This window comes from Ambystoma mexicanum, chromosome 6p, assembly GCF_040938575.1.
Source record: "Ambystoma mexicanum isolate Mex_15411 chromosome 6p, UKY_AmexF1_1, whole genome shotgun sequence".
NCBI classification, from domain to species: Eukaryota; Metazoa; Chordata; class Amphibia; order Caudata; family Ambystomatidae; genus Ambystoma; species Ambystoma mexicanum.
The window spans coordinates 253,969,822-253,994,945 of record NC_090935.1 but is presented as its reverse complement, the minus strand read 5'-3'; the positions used below and the strand labels follow the sequence as shown (position 1 = coordinate 253,994,945).

Sequence of the window (25,124 nt, the reverse complement as noted above, 5' to 3'; positions counted from 1 at the left end):
CGGGATAGCTAGGCTTTTTATATACTGGGCAATTCACATAATGGTGTTCGTTCGTGAAGGCGTGTGACGTATCGCAGTACTTCACAGTGTAAACATTGTGACGTTTCAGTGCGCATGCGTCCATGCGACATGTTAAAAAAATGAAGATAAGAATATCGTACGTAATGCCGCAAGATGGAAACACAAAAAACACCCTAAGGTGTTTACAAGTGCCCTCATGCGTTGTCAAAAGAATAATCATTATTAACCTGCATGTCGCAGGAAAGTTAAGATGACGGGTTACATACCGTATGCGCTTTATGCGATGTCTAGGCTAAGCCATGCAATACAAAAAAAAGGGGGGGATATAGGAGCATAATAGTTATAGAAATAAATTTTGATCCTACTTAGGACTTCTTGGTAAGCAGCTACCATAGTCTTGGGTTTATGAAATTTCAACTCTTTATGTGTTGAATTAGCACAGTACTAGGGACCATACCCCTTAGGTATTATTTGCAAATAGAGATTGTGACTAACATAATACAAATTGAGAGTGTTGATGGACTTTAGATCTAAACATATAGTATATGGGATAAACAGGTTATGAGTTACTTGTTGAAAAAATCATGTATGATAGGTAGATATGACAACACACGTGACATGAGTTATGTTTTTATGGTTATTAGCAATTATCTATTTGTTTACAAAATACTATGAGACCAATTAGTCTTAAATCTCACTAATATGAAGATGTGAATATTAAATGTTTGCTGTTTGTAAAGATTTTATGTTTAACATCATTGCATACTAATGAATACTATTTAAATATTAAATTTTTTCAGAGATTGTCATGAAAAATAATTATGATTTGCCGCTGAAGAAGTAATTGTACACGAAACGCGTTGGTCCTACAATAAAAGCATCAAGATTTATGACATTTCTTGTGTATCTTAAATCATTGTGATGTGCATTACAATTTATATATGTATATGTATGTTCACATCTAAATTTTGACAGTACAGTTGTACAGATGTACAGTTCCTATGGTAAATGTGTAATACTCTGTATATTTATCAGTATAGTATACAGTGTAGTATAATTCTGTGGGGTGTCTATCAGGACTAACTGGACATATACTTTAGCCTTTTTCCCTTGCCTTCCCTTGCCTTGCCTTGCCTTGCCTTCCCTTGGGTGAAGCGAAGACTGCTCTGCCTTTGCTGCTCAGAGTTTAGTCTGTGTTTTGGTTGGAGCCATTTCTTACCCTTATGAGAGATTGTTTTACACCCCTGAAATGATTGTTGAAAAGTCTCCCTAGCAAAGCTCTTTGATCGAAAACTGTCAAAGGGATAAGCAGACTGAAGCATGAGCTTACCCTTAGTGTCCTTCGTTTCCTCTTCTTGAAACCTGTAGAATAGTTTGCGAACAACATTGCTCATAGACTTGGGTGGCTGATGCAGAATCTTGTACTTGCCTACCACAGCCTTGGTCAGTTCTTCAATAAAACCATTAATCTGGTCATATGTAAGGCGGTTCTTCATATAACTAAAATAAAGCATACAAAAAATACATTAGAACACCATTTTTTAGAACAATTTCTAAATGAAAATGATACAATTCACAGAACGAAATACAGTAAGAGTTTAGTCGCACAATACAATTTCAGAAACATTTGATAATTTTCAGATTACTGCAAAATCAAATATCAAACTGGTAGTAAGCAAGAGAAGGTTGCCCATATAACCTAAAGCAAGAAGCAATGTACAGTTAAACACTGGCATTGTCAAATTGTCCATAGCAGTACATTAGATACTAAAGACAAAATGCGAGTGCAAAAACAAATGTTTACTGAGCTACTCTCTTTGCTATAACAAAACATCAATGCACTCTTCAAAATGTAAAAATCATATTAAAATGTCCATCATGGTAGACATTATTAAGTAAGAACAGAGGAGGGGTGACAAGCAGCTATTCTTCATAAGCACTGAATAAAACGCCTAGGATGTAGGAGGATCCACAACACATATACCTTAGCGAAAATTTCATAGATCAGTCCCATAAAGGGTGGCCACCATTGATCAATTCTGCCATCAAAGTTTCCATCTTGTGAAGTGAACCTTTAAAAGAGCTTGCAGGTAACAGTTGGCCAGGTCATGTTAAGGCATTCTATTTAAATAAGGTAAGACATTGTCACTTCACAAAGGTAAAAATGTGCCTAAATAATGTTGAGGGAAAAAACGAGTTACTCACTGTAGTGACTAACGTACTCCTAGTCCAGAGTCCCCTTTACTCCATACTGCATGAGCACCCTTCGTCAGGGACGGGAGACAGAGCCTTTTTCACCAGAAAGAAAACCTTCTTCCCCTTTAAATTTAGAGGTGCGCGGGGGAGCGGCCATGGGAGCATGCGCTCGCCTTACTCTGCCCACTGGCGCCACTCCTCATTCCCCATTGACGCGTCAACAATATTAACATTGCCTAATGACACCAGTATTATTTGGGGAGAGGATGGTGGGACGTATGGAGGAAAGGGGACTATGGACTAGGAGTACATTAGTTACTACCGTGAGTAACTAGTAATTACTCCCATGTCCCGTCCCCTTTCCTCCATAATGCATGGTCTATTACAACTGAACGTAGCCCCAGGGTGGAGAGGTGACTCTCTTTAGGAAAACGAGTTCCTTAGAACCGCCTGTCCGAAAGCCGTGTCTGACTTGGAGCCGGCCAAACAGTTGTTCTTGCAGAAAGCCAAAGGGGTGGCCCAGGTGGCTGCCCTGCTGATGACCTGCCACAGGACCGGTCTCTGGAATGCGACGGCCATGGCCTTGGCTCTGACAGCGTGGGCATGCATGTTAGCTGAAGTGGTTTGTGCTGCCCCTCATAGGCCTTCTTGATGGGTGAAACCATCCACCTTGCTATGCAGCCTTAGATGCCTGATACCCAGCCCTTGACCCCCCCACCCCTATCCGAAGGTGACAAATAGAGCATCCGGCCTGCAGAAGCTCTTGGTCCTGTCCAGATAGAATTTGAGAGAGCGTCTGACATACAGACAGTGCAAAACCCTTTGAGCATCGTCCTTAGGATCAGTGAAAAACATAGGTAACACGAAGGCGGGGGTGCATGGTCAGGACCACCTTATCTTTGGGAAAAGCAGTGCAGGGTTCTGAAGCCACCAGTGCCTGTAGTTCGCTGACTCTACGCGCAGAGGTGAGATCCACTAACAGAGCTGTTTTAATGGTGACCAGTCTGATGTTCGTGGACGCCATTGGTTCGAAAGGTTTGTGCGCCAAGGTGCCCCACACTACATTTAAATCCCACACAGAGTGTGGTTTCTTGATGGCCGGGTAGAGCCTGGGAGGCCCGCCAGATGTCATTTGACCACCGGGTTGGATGAGAAGACGTCCTCATCGTTCCTGTAGGCACCTATGGCTGGAAAATTGTTGAGGGATGTATCAATCTGGACACCTGAGTGAGCGAGGTGTGCAGAGGAGAGCACATCGTCCAATGTGCAAGTAAGGGGGTCAATCTCCTTAGAGTCTGCCAAGTGACAGAACCAAGTCCATTTACTCTTGTACTGGCTCATAGTAGCCTTGCTCCTAGCCCCCTGAATGATGTCTAGGTTAGCCTGCAACAGGCGCAGATGCTTCAAAGTGACCTGCTCAGGAACCACGCTGCAAGGGCTAATTTCTGCAGAGCTGGGTGGATGTCCCTGCCCCCTGCTGTGAGAGAAGGTGAGCGGGACCCAGCGGCAGGTGAATGGGTGGCCTGTCCGAGAAGCTGAGAAGCTCAGAGAACCAAGGTCTCGCCGGCCACCACAGAGCTATCAGAATGGAGGTGACATGATTCTCTGATCTTGCAGATCACCCTGTGGACCAGGGGTGTAGGAGGGAACGCATACACTGTCATGCCATTCCATTGTATCTGGAAAGCGTCGCCCAGAGAGCCGGGGCCATGCCCCTGCCAGGACATGAACTGCTGGTACTTCTTGTTGGACCAGGAGGCAAAGAGATCCACTTGAGGATGCCCCCATCTGCTGAAGATCCAGAGCAGGTCCTGTTGTTCAATTGCCATTCGTAATTGTCCACTCCCAGTCTGCTTAGCCTGTCCGCCTCTGGGTTGGACTCCCCCGGGAAGTGGATGGCAGTCAGGCAGATGTTCTCCAGGGTCCAGTTCCACATGTTGACCTGGTGCCGCCCTGCTTGTTGACAAAGTTCATGCTATTGGAGTTGCCATCTGGGTGAGGACTACCCTGCCCCCAATGAGCAGGAAGAAAGCTTTGAGAGCTAGCCAGATAGCTTTCAGTTCCAGCCAGTTTATGTGATACTCCTGCTCCTGCAGGGATCAGACTCCATGGACACTGGTTGTCCAGGGTGGGCCCCCCAGCCTTCAAGGGAGGAATCCGTGGTGATGGTGACCTACGGCTGCGCCTGCCGGAAGGGCTTGCCCGTGCGTAGGTTGCAGTCCGTGGACAACCATATGAGGTCTGCGTGGAGATAGGGAGGAATGCAGACACGCTCTGCTTGGGATCCCCTCTCCTGATTCCATGAGGCTGTGAAGAGCAGCTGTAATTTCCTCATCTTGAGTCTTGTGTGTGGTACTGTCAGCAGGACCGCTGCCATGATACCCATTAGATGCTGGTACTACCAGGCCGAGTTCACCTCTCAGCTGAGGAAGTGACTCGCGGCCCTCTTATTGGCCATAATCTTGTCCTCCGAGGGGGAAATCTCTCTTGGAACTTGTGTCCCAATCCCAAATGAGGACCAAAAAGGTCAGGGTTTGTGTATGCTGCAGCAGAGACTTATTGTGGTTGATAAAAATTCCCAGCATGTGGAGTGTGATAAGAGCGGAGAAGTGTGATGAACCGCCTCCGGAGATCTCGCCCTGATGAGTCAGTCTTCCATCTACGGGTAGACGTGGTGGCCCTGGGCCCCGAGGAGGGCTGCCCTTGCATTCATCAGTCTGGTAAATACTGTGGGGGCTGAGTTGAGGCTGAAGGGTAGAAGCTTGTATCGGAAATGGCAGCCCATGATCCTGAACCGTAGAAAGGAGCGATGAGGTTGCCAAATTGGGACGTGTAGATAAGCGTCCTTCAGATCCAGGGTGCACATCCAGTCTCCCCTGCACAGTGTCTCTGCAATGAGTGCTGGCGTAACCATCCTGAATTTTTGAAGAGGGAGAGGTTGAGGGTGGGGACTTCCAACACAACTCTCAGGCCAGCCTGGTTCTTCTTTTGTATGGCTACAATCCTGAAGTAGAAGCCCAAGCCTCGCTGGGAGGTTGGGACTTCCTCCACTGCTTGGCTCTCGACGAGTGACCAAACTTCCGCCAACAGAGTTGTTGACCCAATCTGTGGGAGTGGAGGAGGGAGGAGAGGGAGGAATGGGTAGACAGTACCCCGTGGATACTTCAGGGAGGATCCGGTTTTTCTAACGCCAAAACTGTGTGTGAAGGACAAGTCTGCCTCCCACCAGAGACACGTGGACCGAAGGGACAAGTCATCCCTTCTTTCCCCCTGAGGCTGATGCGGAGGAGAGGGACTGAAAGAAGCCCTTGCTCCCCTTTTGGTTTGCGCCGGAGCTGACTCAGAGAACGGTCGGGCTGTCTAGATCTCTGTTCTTGGAAGCTCTGGAACCTGCTGAACACCTGCCCCTTATTGGAGCGTTGATGTGACTGGGTGTACGCCTTGGGTGTGGCCTTTGTAAGGATAAAGACTTTGCAATTTGAGAGCTGTTTTTCTTTTTATCTAGCTCCTCATCGGTGGTGGAGTGAAAGAGGTTGCCACACTCGAATGGAAGGTCCAATACGCGTTCCTGGATGTCAGGGTTGACTTTAGTAGCCCGTAGCCAGGCAGTCCTTCTCATGTCCGTGGCAATGTACATGGCCCGGCCGGAGGTGTCGATGTGGGCCACAGTGGATTCCATGATGTCCTGCGCCATCAATTTAGCTTCAGCCAGCCCTGCCTTGAAACGTGCCTGGCTCTGCACCGGAAGGAAGTCGGCTATTTCCCGCCAAAGCCTCTGGTTACCGGGTGTCAGCATGGCATCCGCATTAGATTGACAAAGTTGCAGTGTGACGTTGGAGTAAAGCTTCTGTCCGCAAGCCTCCAAGATCTTCTCCTCCTTGCCTAGAAGCGCCAAGAACGAGGTGGTCGAGGATGACTGAGGCTTGGAGAAAAATGACGCTGCAACGATCCCCGAAGAGTGTGGTTGAGGGTGCGCCGACAGCAAGAGTGGATCCCCATCCATTTGCCTATACTTGCTGTTGAGGCGTTGATTGAGATGCTGGGCCGAGTGGGGTTTAAGCCATCCCTTTTTGGCCAATGGGACAACTTCCTTCTGCTTCGGGATGCCTGTTCTAGTCACGGGGCGTAGAACGAGGACCTCGGCCAGGACCCCCGCCACCGGTTGTTCGACCTTGGGTTGAGGGAGCCCCAAGTACTCTGCCAAACCTGTGAGCGTTCATGGAAGGCCTTGGCTGACGACGGTGTGTTGGGGTCTTCCTCCTCGTCAGTGTCCACTATGGTGTCCGGTTGGTCCGGAGCGGGTGGAGGAGTGCCGAGGGCTGCGGAGTGGGAGCCACAGCCAGAGGCTGGCGTGGAACCGCCTGAACTGTGGGAGGCAGGGGAGCCGGAATCGAAGGATCCGGCAAGGGCAGAAGGGACTGCACCGGGGCCTGTGGCGCTGGAGATATAGGCGGAATGACTATACCGTAGGCAGAGGGGCTGGAGGGAGCATGTCCCTGATCACATCCCGAAGGACGGTCCCCATCTGAGAAGATCTCATAAAAGTGAGGAACCTATCAAAAAACCTATCATCAGAGGCCAGTGGGGTGGCAGGTGATATTGACGGGTAGCGGGTGGCTGCTGGGGCCGGTGCATACTCGGTCTAGCTGGTTGCGGGGTAAAACTGCTCTGCAATGATAATGGATAAGCTGTAGGCCACGTACCAGGATGACACCAGTACCACCTCGTAACTCGGATGTGCGGCCATTATGTCTGGCGTGGCGGCCATCTTGTCGAGCTGGGTGCCACATGCCAAAGTCGTGGTGCTTGGTTCACTGGGCCCAGCCTCTTTCAGGATTCTTGTCGGTGGAGCATGAGACCTACCCTGCACCTCAGGACGGGGCCTGGTAGGCGTGTTGCCCTTGGCAGTATCGCTGGTAGTGCTGTGTGCAGGCACCCCCTCGGACATATGGCCGGTACTAAGGCATAGCCCTGCGGGTGTACACCCGGTAATAGAACCTTGCGGCCCCTCAGCACTGTCTCCGGAAGGAGCGGATGACCCCCGGCCTGGCGGCCGGTTGCTGAAATAGCCTCAGTACCAGTGCTATTGTGAGAATCTGAAAGGTTCCTCCCGCTCGGTCGTTTCCTTGGGAAAGAGTAAGCCTTGCGGCGTGCAATGGAAAAAAGCAGAACTACCATGGGCCTAGACTTGTGTCTGGCGAAGTCCTTGAAGTCCTCTGGAGGCGGCTTCTCGAAAAGCTCCCTCCACCAAGCTAACCTGTTCTTCAGAGCACGCAGCGTTAGTGCGTTGCACGCGGTACAATCCTCCCCGCCGTGGTCGGGGCCCAGGCTGCAGAGGCAAAGAGCGTGGGGGTCAGATGTAGGTAGGAGTACCTGATTGATAAAAGAGACAAAAAGACAGAAGAAAGTATCCGGGAAAGAGCGTTTGGTATTACAAGGCCGAAGCCAAACCCAGGAGCGCTGGTGAAATCGGCCTGTTCCCGTCAACGTGGGAATGGGGACTGAGGAGTGGCGCCGGTGGGCAGAGTCAAGGAAGCGCATACTACTGTGGCACCGGTGGGTGGAGTCAGGGGAGCGATTGCTCCGAGGTCCGCGCCCTGCGCTCCTCTAAATTTAAAGGCGAAGAAGGTTTTTTTCTGGTGAAAAAGGTTCCGTCTCCCGTCCCTAGCGAGTGACACCCATGCAGTATGGAGGAAAGGGGACGGTCGTAGGAGTAACCCAAGGATTGTGTTGTCCGCATCCATAAACCTGAAGTGAGAAGCGCCGCTGAGAAGGACGAGAAATTGCTGCCCCTGAGGTGAGCGATATAAACACTGGGATTGAGAGAGAAAGAGCCCTTCCTGGTGAAGTATGGGGAAAACAGTTGAATGGCATAGCGTTAGGCCACAAGTCGAGAACTCTAAAATCTCCCGAGATCCAATCGCATATTCGGAGCTGGGGAGCAAGCTGTGCATAGGCAGACTGGGAAATCCTTGAAGTAGTGTAGCTGCATCTGGAGCCATAGCCGTGTTGGAAACGCAGCAGAATCAGGAGGAAAGCAGCTGCTCCAGGGTGACGGGAGACACACTAGCGATCCAGCAGTGTCTCATATCAAGGAACATGTGCCAAGGCACAGGTGCAACTCCGCAAAATCAAAGGAAATGCAGAGGCATGCCCGATTGCCTCTGAGGGGAGAATTCCCTTAGAGTAGTGTAAGGAAGGCATGGCATCAAACAGTAAGACAGATACAAATTATCACAATTCAAGGGTTTTTATTCAACTTCAATTGGGCTTGAAAAAGGCCTATCTAAACCTAAATGTAAAGATGGGAGCAAGCTACAACCATCAAATAATAACAGTCCTATTGGTGTCTTGTCAAAAATAAAAGGACCTATTGCCAATCATGACTTCCAAACACAAATAGTGTGGAAAGGAACAAGTTACTTACCTGTAACTGTTGTTCTCCAGCACGGGTCTGGCATGGATTCATATGCTCATGAATATTCCCCGTCGTCAGGCTGGGAATCCTCGGTAAAGAAAAAATCAGTTGCAGTTTTGTTTCTGAACTGTCTTTCTTAGTAGTAACCAATCGCTGGTCGCTGGGTCATACTGCCCCCAGCCAATGACTGCCCTCTCCCTAAGCCCCTCCCCTGGCAGCCATCCTCAGATTTGGTAGCACATAAAGTGGCAGTAGGACCAAGTGAAGAGCCGCAGAGGGGTAGGAGGGAGGGTTCGCATGTGAATCCATGCCAGACCCGTGCTGGAGAACAACAGTTACAGGTAAGTAACTTGTTCCTTCTCCAGCATGGGGTCTGGCATGGATTCACATGCACATGAATACAAGAATACATAGCAGTACACACATGCACAACCATGGGAGGTGGCAAGGCTCAACAACTAAGCATTTCATCAACTCAACATTAAGCATCTCTTACCTCCTCACCAGGCCCACTTTCAGACGAACAGGTTGTGCAGCACTGCTTGGCCGACTCTGTACTCCTCCTTGGAATCCCGGTTGACGCAGTAGAATCTCGTGAAGATGTTTGTCGACCTCCACACAGCAGCCCTGCAGATGTCCAGCAGGGGCATACCAGATAGGAACGCCGTGGTAGCAGCGATCGCTCTGGTCGAATGGGCTCTCGGACGGCCGGGCAGCGGTCGGTTTGCCAACCGGTGACAGTGCATGATGCAGCCGGAGAGACATCTGGAAATGGAAGCCTTCGAGAGGGCCTTCCCTTGGTTCACAGGTCCAAAATTCACAAACAGCTGTGATGTCTTCCGAAAACTCTTCGTGCGGTCCACATAGAATTTCAGCGCTCTAGCTACATCCAGCGAGTGCAAAGTCCTTTCGGCCGAGACGAAGGGAAGAAGACAGGTAACACCAAGGGCTCGTTGAGATGGAAGTCCGACGGCACCTTGGGCATGAAGGAGGGGTGCATCCTCAGCACCACCCTCGTCTCGTGGAAAGTCAGGTATGAGGTTTACAAGAGATGGCCTGGATCTCTCCCACTCGTCGTGCGGAGGTGATGGCCACAAGAAACACCGTTTTCCACGACAGGAACTTCAATTGTGCTGAATGCAGACCCTCGAATGGCGGCCCCATTAGCCTGTCAGCACCACGTTCAGCTCCCACGCCGGGGCCGGAGCCCTCACCGGCGGCAATGATCGGAACAGTCCCTTCATGAACTCCTTCACCAAGCGATGGGACCATTGAGATGAGCGCCCCGGAGTTCTGGTGTAGCGGGAGATAGCCGCTAGATGGAGGCGTGGGCCAGTCCCGCCTTGGCCAACAACAATAAGTACGGCAGCACTTGAGGGGCTGTAATCCGCAGAGGGTTAATCTTCTGTGCGCCGCACCAGACAGAGAACCTCTTCCACTTATGTCCATAGCACTTAAGAGTTGAGGACGCCCTGGCCTTGGCAAGCACCTCTGTGCTGTCCGCTGGGATATCGTACCCTCCCAAACTCTCGTGCGGCAGGAGCCAGGCCTGCAAGTTCGGCGACCCTGGGTCATGATGGAGGATGGCGCCTCCTTCTCTGGCGAAGAGATCCGCATCTGTCGACAGCTTGACTGGGGGGGCGCTGGCAAGTCCAGAAGGTCCGGGAACCAGATCTGTCTCGGCCACCTCGGTGCGACAAGAATCATCCTGCACCGGGACCTCTAGAGTTGGTTGATGAGTCGCAGCAGCAACGGCAACGGCGGGAATGCGTACAGGAACAGGCCGTACCAGGGGAATGAGAAGGCATCGCCCATGCTCCCCGGCTGGGGAAACCTGCTGGAGAACCTCCGGCACTTGGTGTTTTTTGCCGTCGCGAATAGGTCGATCTGGGGATTGCCCCATCGTTGGAAGAGTAGATCTACTTGATCCGGACGCAGTTCCCACTCGTGGCATGAGCGCAGCTCCCTGCTGAGTGAGTCGGAGATGGTGTTCTTTATTCCTGCCAGGTGGAAGGGTACCAGAAACATCCCCTGGGCGACGGCCCAGTGCCACAGCTCCTGGGCCTCCTTGGATAGGGCTGGAGTCTGGTGCTTCCCTGCTTCCAGATGTCGAACATTGTGGTGGTGTTGTCGGTGAAGATCCTCACCACCATGCCCCTTAGGGACGGGAGGAACGATTTGAGAGCCCAGAACACAGCTCGGAGCTCCAGGATGTTGATAGGCAGTGACCTCTCCTCCGGAGCCAAAGGCCTCTTGCGTGGAGACCTCCGGTGAGCGCTCCCCACCCCTCCAGGGAGGCATCCGTCGTCACCGTCTCCTGATGCGCCGGGGTCTGGAAGTCTGCACCCGCCGTCAGATGCGTGCGGGCACCCCACCCACAGATCGCCTGGTGGAAGGCCTCGTTGAGCAGGATCCTGTCTTCGAAGCTGCCCGCCGCTTGCATCCACCGGGCGTCGAGGAACTCTTGCAGTGGTCGCATCTGCAGTCTTCACAGGTGCACTGAGTGAATACACGAGGACATCATGCCGAGGAGGGACTTGATGGACCTCATCCTGGCCACCTCCATGGCAAACAGCCGCTGCACCTTGCCCATGATGGCCTTCGTCCTTTCCTCCGATGGGGAGGCCAGTCACGCCACTGTGTCAAGCTTGGCTTCCAGAAACAGTGCGACCTGCGACGGAACCAGATGGGATTTGGTGAAGTTGATGGAGAAGCCCAGATCCGTGAGAAGTTGGACGGTCTTCGCTGTGTGCCTGACGGCGAGTTCTCTTGCCTTTGCTCGGATGAGCCAATCGTCCAGGTAGGGGTAGACGTGAATCCCATGCAGGCGCAGCCACCAGTAGGCACTTGGTGAATACCCTGGGTGACGACCTCAATCCGAAGGGAAGGGCCTTGAATTGGTAGCGCCATCCCTGGACTACAAATCTGAGAAACTTTCGGTGTCCTTTTAGAATGGCGATGTGAAAGTAGTCCAGAGACGATAGGAAGTCGCCCTCCTCCAGCTGCCCCAGCACGTGCTGGAGGGCAACCATCCTGACCTTCTGGGCCTTTATGTACTTGTTTAAACGACAAAGGTCCACGATGGGTCGGCATCCGCCGGTCTTCTTTCTTACGAGGAAGTACCGCGAGTACACTCTGGAGCCCCGGAGCTTCTTTGGGACGAGCTCGATGGCTCCTTTCTTCAGCATCGCCCTTGCTTCCAAGGGGTATGTGGTTTTCCTTCCTGGCCACGGGTGGAATGCCGGGGCACTTCTTCAGAAACGAGAGTGTGCCCGTGGGCCAGGGCATCCAGCACCCATCGGTCGGTGGAGATGGACTCCCACACGCTGACTAACTTCGCCAGCCGGCCTCCCACCGGGGTGCTCAAGTGGGGGCCCGACGCTATGGCCAGTTCAGTCCTGCTTGGCAGCGGCCTTGCTGCCTTGGCGACAACGATGAGATCCTCCTGACTTGCCGCGTCCTCTCTAGGCCTCCTGCGACGAGGAGTGGGCCGCCTGGCGGTACATCGAGGTGCTGCCACCGAATCCTTTGGAGGCACCTTGCTTGCCTCCGGAGTTCCGAAAGGGCGGCCGTCATTGCTGCAAAAAAACCCAAGGCCCAGGCAGTCTCCGTGTTGGTCTTGATGGCCTGCAGTGATACGTCCACTTTCTTGCCAAAAAGGTTATTCCCGTCGAAGGGCATGTTTGCACATCCTGGCGGAAATCTGTCGCCTTGAGCCAACCATGCCGTAGAAGACAAACACTGTTGCCCAACTGGCGGAAGCCGGTGTAAGCAATGTCCGTGGCCACCGTTATGGCGTGGTCCGACGCCACCTCGCCTTCCTGCAGGATCTCTAGGGCCTCCGTCCTCTTGTCGTCCGGGAGGAAGTCCAGCAGAGGAGCCATCTTAAAGCAAAGCTCCCTGTCGTAACAGGCCACAATCGCCAAGACGTTGGCCGCTTTAATCGTCGTCGCCGCAGACGAGATGACCCGTCGCCACATGGCTTCCAGTTTCGTCCCCTCGCCGTCCGGGGTGGGAGGTGGAAGATGAAGCCGTAGCCCCTGTAGCCTTCTTCTTGGCCGCCGCCGAGTCGACCGGATCTGGGGTTGGCTGAGCCCTAAGGCACAGAGGGGCGGAATCAGGGACCCGATACTTCTTCTCGTACCGGTCTCTCTTGGCAGGAGTCGTGGACGGGTTCTTCAGGACCAAAAGCCCCTCGTCCCAGATGTCGTCTAGTAACGGGACCGAGAGGACCGTATTCCTTTTGGTCTCACGCCGTTGATGGAGGGAACCTTCCTTCTGTTCTTCGGGGCAGAGCGAGAAGAGCTCAGATGCCCTGGCAATCATGGCGTGGAAAGAGCCAATTTCGTCAGGCGGGGCGGCCCGAGGAGGTGGTGGTGATGCAAGGTCCATTCCGTCGGCACCACCGTCGTCATCCGTCCCCGTCGTGGCCATCTCCGTTCCCGTGTCCTCCCTAGGATCAGGGGAAGGGGATGAAGGCTGCGAGGGCTACGCAGGCTGGAAGGGCGGGGGGGTGGTGAACTCTTCTCTGCTTGCTTGGAGGGCTCCCTGACGGGCCAGGGTCCGCTGGGTCGTCCGTTGGGGGTAAGGGCAACCTGGTCCTCATCTCCGTACATAAGGCCTGGATCGCTATCAAGATGGCTCCCGAGTTGTCCTGAGGCTTGGGTACCAGCTGCGACGGGTGTGACGGTTAGGGAGTGGAATCCTCCGCCTCCACGGGAACCTTGTCGGCGCCACCGTCGCTCTCTTCGTCCGCATCGTCGGGATCCCTCCCGTTGGACCGGACCGCCTCGAACTTCTTGTTGAGGACCTTCACGACCCCAGCCAGCTCCTCCTCAGGAGGCTGAATCCGTGTCCGTGATAGCCACGCCCCCCCTTTTCCACCGGGGTTATCGATGGGTTGAAAAGAGGAGTCCCTCTGCGGTGGCAGGGAAACTCTGGGCCCGAAGTCGCTTCCACTGGGGTAGCCTCCACAGGCTTTGCCAGGGCCACCACGACTCCCTTGATAGAGGCCTTAGCCGGGTGAATCAGGGCCTTCACGACTTTAGGCACGCTTGAGGCCTTCACCTTGGGGGTGGGGGGGGAGGGTCACCGCCTCGCTCCCCCTCGGCTGTTTCCGTCGGGATCGACCGGGGCTTCTCCAGAAGCTTACCCGGGTTCTCCGACTTTCTCTTCCCCGAGCCAGAGCGTTGGCTCATGGTTGATGGCGTTGGTGAAAGCGCGCCCTGCCTGGCAGCCAAGGAGCCCGACCGTTCAGCGCTCCCGGTGCCCGCAGACTCGCGGTGCTTAGCCTTTTGTTGGGCCCCCGTTGCCAGAGCGCCCTCAAAGGACTTAGAAGACGGCACGGACCTCTTCTTCTTCTCACCTCCTTTCAGCCAGTTGGTGAGGCGGATACGCCGATCCTTCATGGTCCGTTACGACAGGTTCTTGCAAAAAACGCACAGTCCTTCATGTGCGTTTTGTCTTCGTGCAGGCAGTAGAAGCATCTAGAATGCTTGTCCTCCTTGAAGACATTCTGCGATCTGCATCCAGGGCAGTTGCTGAACAGCTTGGATCCGGGCGAAGAGCTTCCTTTGTCCTGGGCCATGTCCACGGGGTAGGCCTCAAGGTCTTCTGGAATCCTCCAAAAGCATAACTCGATGAGAACTTTGCCCTTGTGGGGCGTAGAAAATTCCGAAACGGGTCCCCGTTGATCGGAAGTAAAAACGGTGGAGCTTGAGGCACGATAGACCGAAAAAATTAGATTAAACTCTTTGAAAAATAGTAAAACGCAGTAAAAACTCGAGAGCTATAGCACAAGGCCTCCCAACACTTGAACGTGCAGTAAAAATCTGAGGATGGCTGCCAGAGGAGGGGCTTAGGGAGAAGCCAGTCATTGGCTGGGGGCAGTATGACCCAGACACCAGTGATTGGTTACTACTAAGAAAGACAGTTCAGAAACAAAACTGCAACTGATTATTTCTTTACCGAGGATTCCCAGCCTGATGACGGGGAATATTCATGAGCATGTGAATCCATGCCAGACCCCATGCTGGAGAAACAATGTTATGCAAAAGAAAAGTGTTCAAGAAATGATAAATCAGGATATTCAAGTTGGCTTCTCTTCCCCACATTTTCAGCACAGTACAAGGCGGCACACTCAAAAGCTTAGCACTATCGCTGGCTTCTCTAGCACAAGATTGCAGTTCTAACTTCACATCATGGTCTTCTGTGCCAAAGTCTCTTTTCCATTCTAAGTCTCTTTTTCAGAGGGCCTAATGCAATACGACAAACAACAAAGTTCCTTTATCCTTGGGGTTTCACACATACAAATTCTCTGGTGATTTTCTGCTCAGCCCGGGTACCCCTCTGCGAGGCTCAGGCACACCTTCTTTAACACAAAGCCTTCAATCGATCTCCCTCTGCTGGGCTGGGACCAACTTTATCAACTTTGCCACAAATGTTATTTACTTTATCAACATAGAAGACCTTCAATTGTGCGCATGGTTTTGCTTGAGCCTTCGCAGGACCAATTAGATTCACAATTCTCTACAACTCTCACTTTTCAGTTGGATACCTTAAAGAGACCTTCAATTGAGCACCCACGTGGTGCCGGACCACTCTGTCAAAGGTATTGTAGCTTTGTTTCAAAGTTCAATCACTCATCAGCAGTTCAACTTTATTTGCGTCTTTTATCTCACGTATTTCAAACAATCTTTACTTGCGTCTTTCATCACACGTATTTCAACCAAAGTTCGTACCAGCGCTCGCCATACAATGTTTCTGCTTGCAATCTTGGCTTCAACACAGACTTGTCTGTTATCTGTCTCCCCAATTCACTGGCTGTGTCGATTTCACTGACGTTGCTTGGTTGTTGGTGCAAAGGACAGTACCACGGCGGCTGGTAATTCGCCCCGCCTTGTTTCTTGATGCGGGAGGGCCCCGGGTATCTTCGACACACAATGCAGGATTCTTCAGCCAGTTTTCCTGGTCTTACGCATTTCAATCTCGAGGGCTCATGAAAGCAACGGTTCCTTGTCTTCAGGTCAAGGGAACTTCCCTCCTTGCAATCCCTTTTGTATCGCCGTCTTTCTCCTCTTGTTAAACTGCCATCTTGGAACTGTTTCCTCCTGTGCTTCGCCTCACTCAGAGTGTGCTCTCGTGCTCCGCCTTTTATCCGTGTGGGGAAGCTTAATGGAAGGAAGATGTGTATAATGGTCAGTCTTTGCCTGATCTTGCCTTACAATTGTATTGGGACACTTCAGGTATCCAGCTCGGGTGTTAGTCCGTTTTCTCTCATAGTGGGCTGTCCATGAGTAAGTGTTCATGTTATAAAGGGGGGGGTTAGAGTTCTTAAATATCCTACTTGGTAGGATGGGGTAAAGGTGTAATAAGGATGGGGATGCCACGTCTCACCATCCAGTGTCCCACTCCCCAAAGACCCCTCACCCAGGAGATACTCCTGCACTGGTACACCTCCAGGAACTGGATCCAAAAGCGGTGGCTGTGTCCTGGCCACCTGGATGACAGATCCCCCGGAGACTAGTGGGTGAGGCACCTTCTGGTTTCTCACAGTAGCTAAGATATAAACATCTAGCCAGGAAACTACTTCGGGACATCAATGTACAGCCGGTATGATCGAACAGATGTCTTCACACCACTTCAGATCAAACTCACCTGGACTGCTTTGAGAGACCCGTGTACCAGTGGAAGGGCTTGCCACAAGAGGGGCGACACTCCCCAGTGCACCTGTGGGAATCCCGCCCGTCAGCTGTGGCCTTAAGGAGAGATCTCTTGGTGCTAGGAAAGTGTCACTCCCTGATAAATGTGCAAACGGAAATTAAAAACAAGCTTGGGGAGATCAAGCAAGAAGTGTTTTGTCCCCCATGGCAAGAGAGTACCCCCCTGAAGTGGAGTAGTTGGTCCTGCAGCAGGGGATAAGCAAGGGCCCACACAATGGCAGCACCCAGCTGAGAATGGCCATAGCGTTTATGAAAATGGCAGAAGCCATATTCGCCTGGAAGGAAAGGCTTGCCAGATTTACAAGGTAGGAGGAGGAAAGGTTGGCAGGAGAGAAGATGTATCAGAGCCAGTACGTAATCCACGACCATGAACACAAAGTAGGATGTGAAAGATATACTTGGGGAATTAATGAGATCAAAGACAAACTATGATTGCTGAACTCTAGGGGAGGACTGAGACGATGGAGGATAGAGTGCTGGAACACAACCAACTCTCTAATGACCTCCTTGAAATTAAATATGATCGGAAACTGGGAGCCTTGAAAGAGCTTCAATATAAACTGAATGATATTGAGAACAGAGATTGGCGATACAACATGTCTACACAGCCATCCAAACCTGGATGGCGGCCAACGGCCTCTGCCTAAACGGGGACAAAACCGAAATCCTCATAGTAGGGACCAATGAAATTCTCAACAAACTCCCCCCCCAATACAAATCCTTCAACATCGACAACTCCACCATCACAGTCTCCAAGACTGTTAAAACCTTAGGCGTTCACCTAGATGCCTCACTATCTATGTCTCGCCAGGTCAACGCCATAGCCTCTTCCTCGGCACTTACCACCAAGATGATAAATGCTGTCAAGCCTTTTCTCTCCGCTAAAAACTGCCTGTCCATCGCCAGAGCCACTATAGGGACAAAACTAGACTACTGTAATGCCCTGTTCCTAGGCACCTCCGCCCACAACCTAAAAAAACTCCAAATCACGCAAAACAATGCGCTCCGGGCAGCACTGTCCATTCCAAAAAGAGAACACATCTCGCAAGCAAGGAAAGATGCTCACTGGCTACCCGTGAAGGAACGCATACTCTTCAAAGCCATGACCATCACACATAGATGCCTATCCCTGGATGCCCCACCCTATCTCGCAGAAAGAATCACACCGAAAGCCTCCATCAGACCCACCAGAGCGCACCGCACCAACATGATTGATGTCCCCACGTTTCAAAGATCCAGGGCGGGAGGAACCAGCTTCCAACACCTCGCACCTAAAAACTGGAACTCCTTACCTACCTCACTAAGGAACGAAAAATCATACCATACCTTCCGTAAAAACCTCAAAACCCTCCTATTCCGCTAAAGTCTACCACATGCACTCTCATGCTTGCATTGTAACCACAGCATAGCATAACCTTTAAGCTCAATGTTTATTACCAATGTGAAATGTACTCTGTAACTCGGTTTACATCTGTAAACACATTCCTATGCTTGTGTTCATGACTAAGTCTGCTGTAACAGCGCCACGATGCCCCAGGGCAGTTCTGTGCGCTTTATAAATGCAAATAAATAAATAAAATAAAAAATAAACATGGGGGTTTTCAGAATCCCTGAAGAGAAAAATTAAACCTGTGACAAATCCCAAGATGTCGTCAATGCTTTAGATGGGGAAGCGATTTACCTTGAGGCCAGGGTGGTGAAGCCACCACCAGATAGTCGTCCTGGGGTTGGTGCTCAGCAGGTAGATCTCATGGGGAAGGAGGACCCCATTGAGAATAGAGACTCGGTAAGGAGAACACAGTATCCCTTTGACCCTCCTACCTTCCCTGTAGCCACTTCTTTCACATCACAACAATTCCTTTTGTGAAGCATCACTGGTGGAGCCCACTGAAAAGAAAGACACAGATAAAGTATTCAAGGACAGCACTGTGACGAGGAAGAGGCCAAGAGCAATGAAGAGTGACATCGAAAACCAACCAGGCTGTTCAGTGGCTCGCATCAGCTGATTGGTCAGCTGTCATTGAAAACGGGACAGGGAAACAAATAATGGCATTCTCTAACTCTCTGCGTGCACCGGGAGCTTAGCAGGCAGTATCCAGGAGAGTCGATTTGGGAAGCAGATGAAAGCGAGGAGAGGAGCATGTCCGCAGGTGCCTTCCGAACCCAGAATCCACATGGAGAAGGTGATGGTCTCTCGCTGAGTGCGGGGACCGCTGGAACAAAAATACACTTGCTGGCTAGAAGCGCTTGCAGTAGACCAGCGAGGGATCCAGTCAGCTGGAGAAGTCAGTGGAGTCCCAACCAGCCCGAACGCAACCGGGAGACAGCCGCCAGCACCCTGCAGGTACTCTGGTTGCTGAGTCCGGGAAGAACCAGAGAGTACCAGGTACGGTGAGTGAATTAAGAACTGGCCAATGTGAATATTTGTCGAGGCATAACAGCAAGCTAAAGGGGGTCTTGGACCCACACGGGGAAAGACTACCGCAATACCAGAATCAGAGAGATACAAACTTTACATTTATAAATTGTCCGCACAGACAGGAACTGGAGTAGGATAAAGAGAACGGTAGAAGTGAACAGCTAAGGGGAGTATGGAAACCACATGCAGAGGATACACCCCAGTACCAGAAGCTGAGGAATAAGAACTATACATTCACAAATTGTCCACACATATCTTGGCGAGGGAGTAAACCAAGGCTGTGGGTGTAAGTGAAATCAGAAGCAAGGTACTGTACAACCAAGACCATTTAGTACCCCCATTGGCAGAGAGTGGACCAAGAAGGGAGTACTGACAAGGCCCTCAACACGGCTTGGGAAAGTTGTCCAGACCATTTTTCCGTATTTCAAGGCCTGGGGAGACAGGCTGTCCATGAACGAGAAGGATTGATCCTCGAGACAGAAATCACATTCTATAAACTTCGAAAGACTCTGGGGAAAGGGAATCGCCTCCCAAGTCTTCTAGAACTTTCTTATTTGCTTTTCTACACCTTTTTTAACTTTCATTTTGAACTGTAAAGCTGGGCTGCAGGTTGGCTGCAGAAAGATATTCTTCCCCTTCCCTTTATATTAGGTTTAGCATGTGAGGGACAGGATAGAATTCGGACACAGGACGGCAAACTTTACTTTGGACATTCTGCAACTGACAGTTTCATTAGCTGGTTTTGTTGAAGCAGGGAAACCTCTCTTAGGGATAGGGATAGCCAGGTTTTTCTCCAACACCCCCTCTCTTTTTTCATTGAGAATAAAGGTTTTTGCCAATCAACATGTCACCTTTGTGTCTGTCTCGTACTCCTAGGCCTTCACAAACCCCTGATAGTATTGAGAAGGCAATTCAGAAAATGGTAAGTCGATTGTTCCAAGAAGATGAGATGTTGCCAATAAAGATGGACCGAGTTCATACAGATCTCTCACTCTCACTCTCTCTCATATAGTAACTAGGTGAGGTCAGATATCATCCAAGGGACACAGAAGAAATTACCCAAGTTACAGCGAAACGCCTAGAAAAGGGGACAAAAGGCCAAAGACACAAACTGAAATTGGGGAGGGTGTCTTGGTAGTGGACTACGGACACGTTTTGAAACCCGGAGTGCCATAATGGTGGTAACCCAGGAGGACATCTTCTTAACTGGTGACAACATGGTTAAAACAAGTTGGAATTAGTATCCGTTTTATGGAAAAATTGAAAAGGGCAGAATTTGTACGAGTTAGACTTGGGTAGGACCAGAAAGAGGCAGGATGGAGCCTCCCAGCCCTGGTGCACCCTTGATTCTTGGACTAAGAGATAGAGGTAGTCTCAATCACTTTGATTCCTAAAACATGTGACTCACACAGGAAATTGGAGCCAATCTTATTTTGTAATCGTTTGTTAATAGGATTTAGGTGTGTTGTTAATGGGCATAGGGATTTTAAAGCTGGATATCCAAAATCAGCCATAGTGGGAAGATTTAGGGAGGCCACCTGATTATAATAAACAGGGAAGGCACAGAAGTTAGCCAAATCAAAGAAGGGTTGCTGAGCAGTCAAGGCTTCATCTCTAGGCTACGATGAGTCCACACAGGAGACCACCAGTAATTACAGTTAGGCAGTAAATATACAAATGAAATTATTTTGTTAGGCCATTAGTTTGCACACTAAGCATTTAAAAATTCACAAGTGAATATTGTCACACAAAACCTTATAAAACATATACACATTCACCATTTGGAGAATTATAACTGCATTTGAATCAACTATCAGTGCAAAACCGGTGAGTAGTTAGATGCAAGGACAATATATTTGATCCTGCTCCTTAAGGAGCCTACCCAGCTGCACATCCCCATGGTAGTTTATGAGGTACCTACCCGTGTCCAAAGGCCATTTTCACCAGAATGCCACTGGCATGCAGGGGCATTCATTTCCACTGTCTCGTTTGCTACCTCTAGCCCTTCCTCCAACTCTCCCACTGCCCGCCCCCAAGCATCATGTTTGGATCACGGAACTGTCAGCAGACCCTGGTTCACTTGGTTTTGAACAGATTCCCCCTCAGGGCATACCTGCTCGGGCAGCCAGAGAAGGGCTCAGGAAAAGGTCACCCTTGTGGGCACATCCATCACCCGTTTGCCTGTTTGCCCTGGGCACCTGAGCCCTTGCAAGGCCTCGACCCATGTCTGCTGCAAAAATCAGGTAGGGGACAGAAATTTCTTTTTTTCTCACTTAAGTCACAGGGATATTGTTTTTCATTCCTAATGTGAGTCTTTGTGGTTTTTTGTGCCACCACTGCATTCTCCCCCACAGGGACAGTTTGTTGGGTTTTGTCATTTGAGTCCCGCTCTTGTTTTGCGTCACCTCTGCATGTTTGTAGGGGGATAGGGTTCTGGGATTTGTAATTTGAATTTTGTTGAATTGTACCACCACTGTATTTTATCCCCACAGGGATAGTGTTGCAGGCATGCATTCTGTCCCCACAGGATCTAGGCGCTGGTATCCCAACCCGCATTCCCACCGGGCCCCTGTCTACACAGTTTCTCCCAGAAGAGAGCAGTCTACTCTCCCCTCCTGCTAGTGCAGACCTCCCACTATTGCTGCTGGCTGTGGCTCAGTTCACACTCTCGTGCACCTGCCTCCCTTAGAACCAGCCATGCCTAGCAGCTCCAAAATTAGAGGCATGGCATACTAGGAACTAATCCACCCCTACTTGGCCCCTCCAGCACTGCCCCCACCCACCCCCACCCACCCCCCCCCAAAGAACAACACCCCCCTGGCTTTCCAAGACCCCCCCTCAGGACCTGAAGCTTCCGATGTGTTTTCCCCATGCCTCTTGTACCTCTCCCTGCATCAATACAGACCACGTTGCCACCTGGACAGCACTACCACCATCATCTCTCACCCCCCATACACACCACAATGACCCACACTTTGCCTCCCTAAACTCTGTCCATGTAATCCTAGGCACCCCACTCCCCCTCACGGCTGCCAGACACAGACACACACACAACTCCCAAAACACAAACCCCACACCACCCAGTCGCATTCTTTACTGCACACCTCCCCCTACCTCTCTACTAGACCCTTAACATCCCTCCCCCCTCACATACACTCTTACAGCCTCCCCAAACCACTCAACCCAGTGAAATCCCTCATCAACCTTCTAAACACCCCTTGCACCCACACAGAACATTCTCACCTTTCCCCCCTTGCCCCCAGAAGTCAGTCTCCTGTCTGGGTCGCCGACCTTAGTAGACCATCGCCTGACCTCTCCCCTCGCAACAGAAAACAACTGACTTCCCGGCCGCAGCTCTGTACCCCTCCCACACCCTCCATCCGCAGCATCCACCCCCTGTTTACACCCAAGAGTGAGGTCTCCACCCCCTACCCCTCACACTCTCCCTCCACCACTACGCCGGCCAATAACCAGAGGACTGTATCCTCACACGCTCTCTTCACACACACCCACCAGCAATACTCTCAGCCTTCTACACCACTCCCCAGAATGGAGACCAAAGGCACAGCTCTAGAATTATTGCACGTTCCAATAACCTCCTGCTACGACACCCTCTTGGTCCCTTAGACCCTTCGACGTAGCACACCCGTCACCCAGGGGGACCCGCCCTGTGGATCACCCCATCCCCTACACACACTACTTGCTGGCAGCCACCCCTACACTCCTATTCCCCTCCTCCCCCCAACGTTTCCTCCACTCTCAAACATCCAACGGACTAATGTCCATCCTGATGAATGCCAGATCCGTCGCAAAACCCGCCACAACATATACGACTATTTCCTCACAAGACCTTCTCCTCAGATTATACTCCCATGCTGCACAACAGAACCAGAAGAGCTCATTGCTATCCCATACAAATACTACCTCTCCATTGCCAACTCCGAGGAACACGCCTGCAACTGAACTGCGAATCACTCACGCACTCACCTCACTCACCTCACAGCTTCTTACTCATATACAGACCCAATGTTGCTGAAAACCTCAGTGACTCCTTAGCTGGCATCCTGGTGTCTCACCCCTCCCTCACTATGCTAGGGGATTTCAATATCTGGTTCGACATCCCCATTAACCCCATGACATGACCCATCCTGGGCAACTTTGAATCCCTTCATCTCACAACTAGTATTAGGCCCCACACACACTGCAAGCCCACTCTAGACGCAATCTTCAGCTCTCCTGAGCGGATCACCATGCTCCAGTCCCGGTCACTAATTTGGTTTAACCATGCAGTCATTTTCTTCTGCCTCTCAACCGTTAAACCCCCTTCCTACCAGACAGCCCCAGGTTCCCACTCCAACACCCCTTTCTGGAACAAGGTCAACGTAACCCCACACATGCCGGATTCCCTTCTTGGTTCCCTACCCTCCCTTCCACTGCTACCAAGCCGGCTCCCCAAAAATTTCAACCAATGGCTCTCTGAAGCTCTTGGCCTCTCACTCCCATCATACCCATCTCCAACAGACATTTCACATCAGCCCTCAAATCTTTCAAAACCCAGAAGCACATCCTACTACGCAGATGGCTGCAAGACCCCTCGCCACCAACAGAACAGCCTATGCACAGCAGCTCAAAACCTACAAGGCAGAATACACAAAGACAAAAAATCCTTATACTTGAATAGAATCACCAAGGCCCGTAGCGCCTGTAGGGAACTCCACAAGATCATCTCTGAATTCAAGGCCACGCTTTGCACCTCTTCCTTCCCATTCCACACCCAAACACTCTGACTCTCTCTGTGACCACTTTCACAATATATCCCTGGAAAATAATCTCACCATCATCACCAAAATTGCGTTGCTCACACCACTCAACCCTGCATCATCGTCCAGGTTCTCAGACCTGGCAACCACCTGCTCTCTCTTCTCTGCCTTCTCCCCTTCTCCCACCCAGAATTCCTAAAGCTAATAACAGCCGTCCCTCAGCATCCCCTGCCCTCCATGACTTAAAAGAAATCCAATCATCAACCTATGCCGAACATAGCCAGATCGCTCATTAACTCATCTCTCAATTCTTGCATCAAGACCTCATACATCAAACCCCTGCTAAAAAAAATCTACAACAAAAAAAATAAACCCCCGGTCCCTCCTCTTACCGACCAACGACAGACCTATGTCGGACAACCGTTTCTTAGCTAACTAATTGACCGAACAGTCTACACCCAGCTATGCACTTTCAAAGAAACCAACTTCCTCCTCGACGCGGCCCAATCCGGCTTCAGAGCCCTACAAGGAACCAAATAGTGCCTAGTCTCCACCTGGGAGGATCTCAAAAGAACCTCTGACTCGGAAGGCTGTGCCGCATTAATCCTTCTAGTGCTCTCAGCGGCCTTCGACACCATTGACCACCTCACCATCACAAGCAGACTCCACTCTCTCAGCATCAGGGGGGCAAGCCTTGAAGTGGATTTCTCCCTTCCGCTCCAACAGATCCCAAATAATACACTTGCCTCACTTCTCTTCGACTCCCCACCCCACCCTGTTACTCACAGAGTACCACTGGGCACCTCACGCTCTCTGTTTCTCTTCAACCTCTACCTGAGCCGCCTCCCTGCTATCCTCTGCTCACACGGCCTGTCTTGCTAGAACTACGCAAATGACACCCAAATAATCTTGGTAATCCCAAAGGACCCCTACACCCCACACCCGACCATCCATCATGCCTCTGCTAACCACCTCCTTCTCAACCAAGGAAAATCTGAAATCATGATCTGCAGGAAGACGGCTCTCTTCCACCAACCCACATCAACCCTCCCCTTGGCCGCCCTCACTAGGCCCTCCACCTCAACAGAGCGACTCAGACCGGACTATGTCAAAATCTTGCCATCTACACCTACGCATTCCCAGACGCATCTTCCCTCTACTTCACCTTCCCATACAGCGTCACTGCGATCCCGGCCTTTGTCCTCTACCGCCTAGATTATGCCAATGCCCTTTATCTGGACACCCCGGCATCACAACTTGAAAAACTCCTAACAGGTTCAAAACACTGCAGCAAGGCTCCTTCTGGCCATATGCCCTAGAGAACACATCACACCCGCTCTCAGAGTCTTTCACTGGCTTCCAATCGGGCGACTACCCATCTTCAAGTCAATGTGCATCACACTCTGTGCTCTTCACAACATAGGCCCAGAATATCTACAACACAAGCTCACAATCTACAGGCCGGCCAGAAACCAGAGATCAGGCTCTGCTCTCCTCCTCCTCATCCCAGCCGCTAAAAATCGACCAGAATAGGGAGATCCACTTTGTCGGTCCAAGCCCCCACATTTAGCACTCAATCCTATCAGAAT

General features: G+C 51.0%; 1 protein-coding gene across 4 annotated transcripts in view; it reads right to left on the bottom strand.

The window, feature by feature from the left end:
* SKA1 (spindle and kinetochore associated complex subunit 1) overlaps nucleotides 1-25,124 on the bottom strand; it is a 369,748-nt gene that overhangs the window by 101,161 nt on the left and 243,463 nt on the right. For all 4 annotated transcript variants that reach the window (XM_069626972.1, XM_069626971.1, XM_069626974.1 and 1 more), the window contains one exon: nucleotides 1,352-1,521. In XM_069626972.1, coding sequence (XP_069483073.1) covers nucleotides 1,352-1,521 — 170 coding nt within the window. The remainder of the gene's footprint in view (nucleotides 1-1,351; nucleotides 1,522-25,124) is intronic.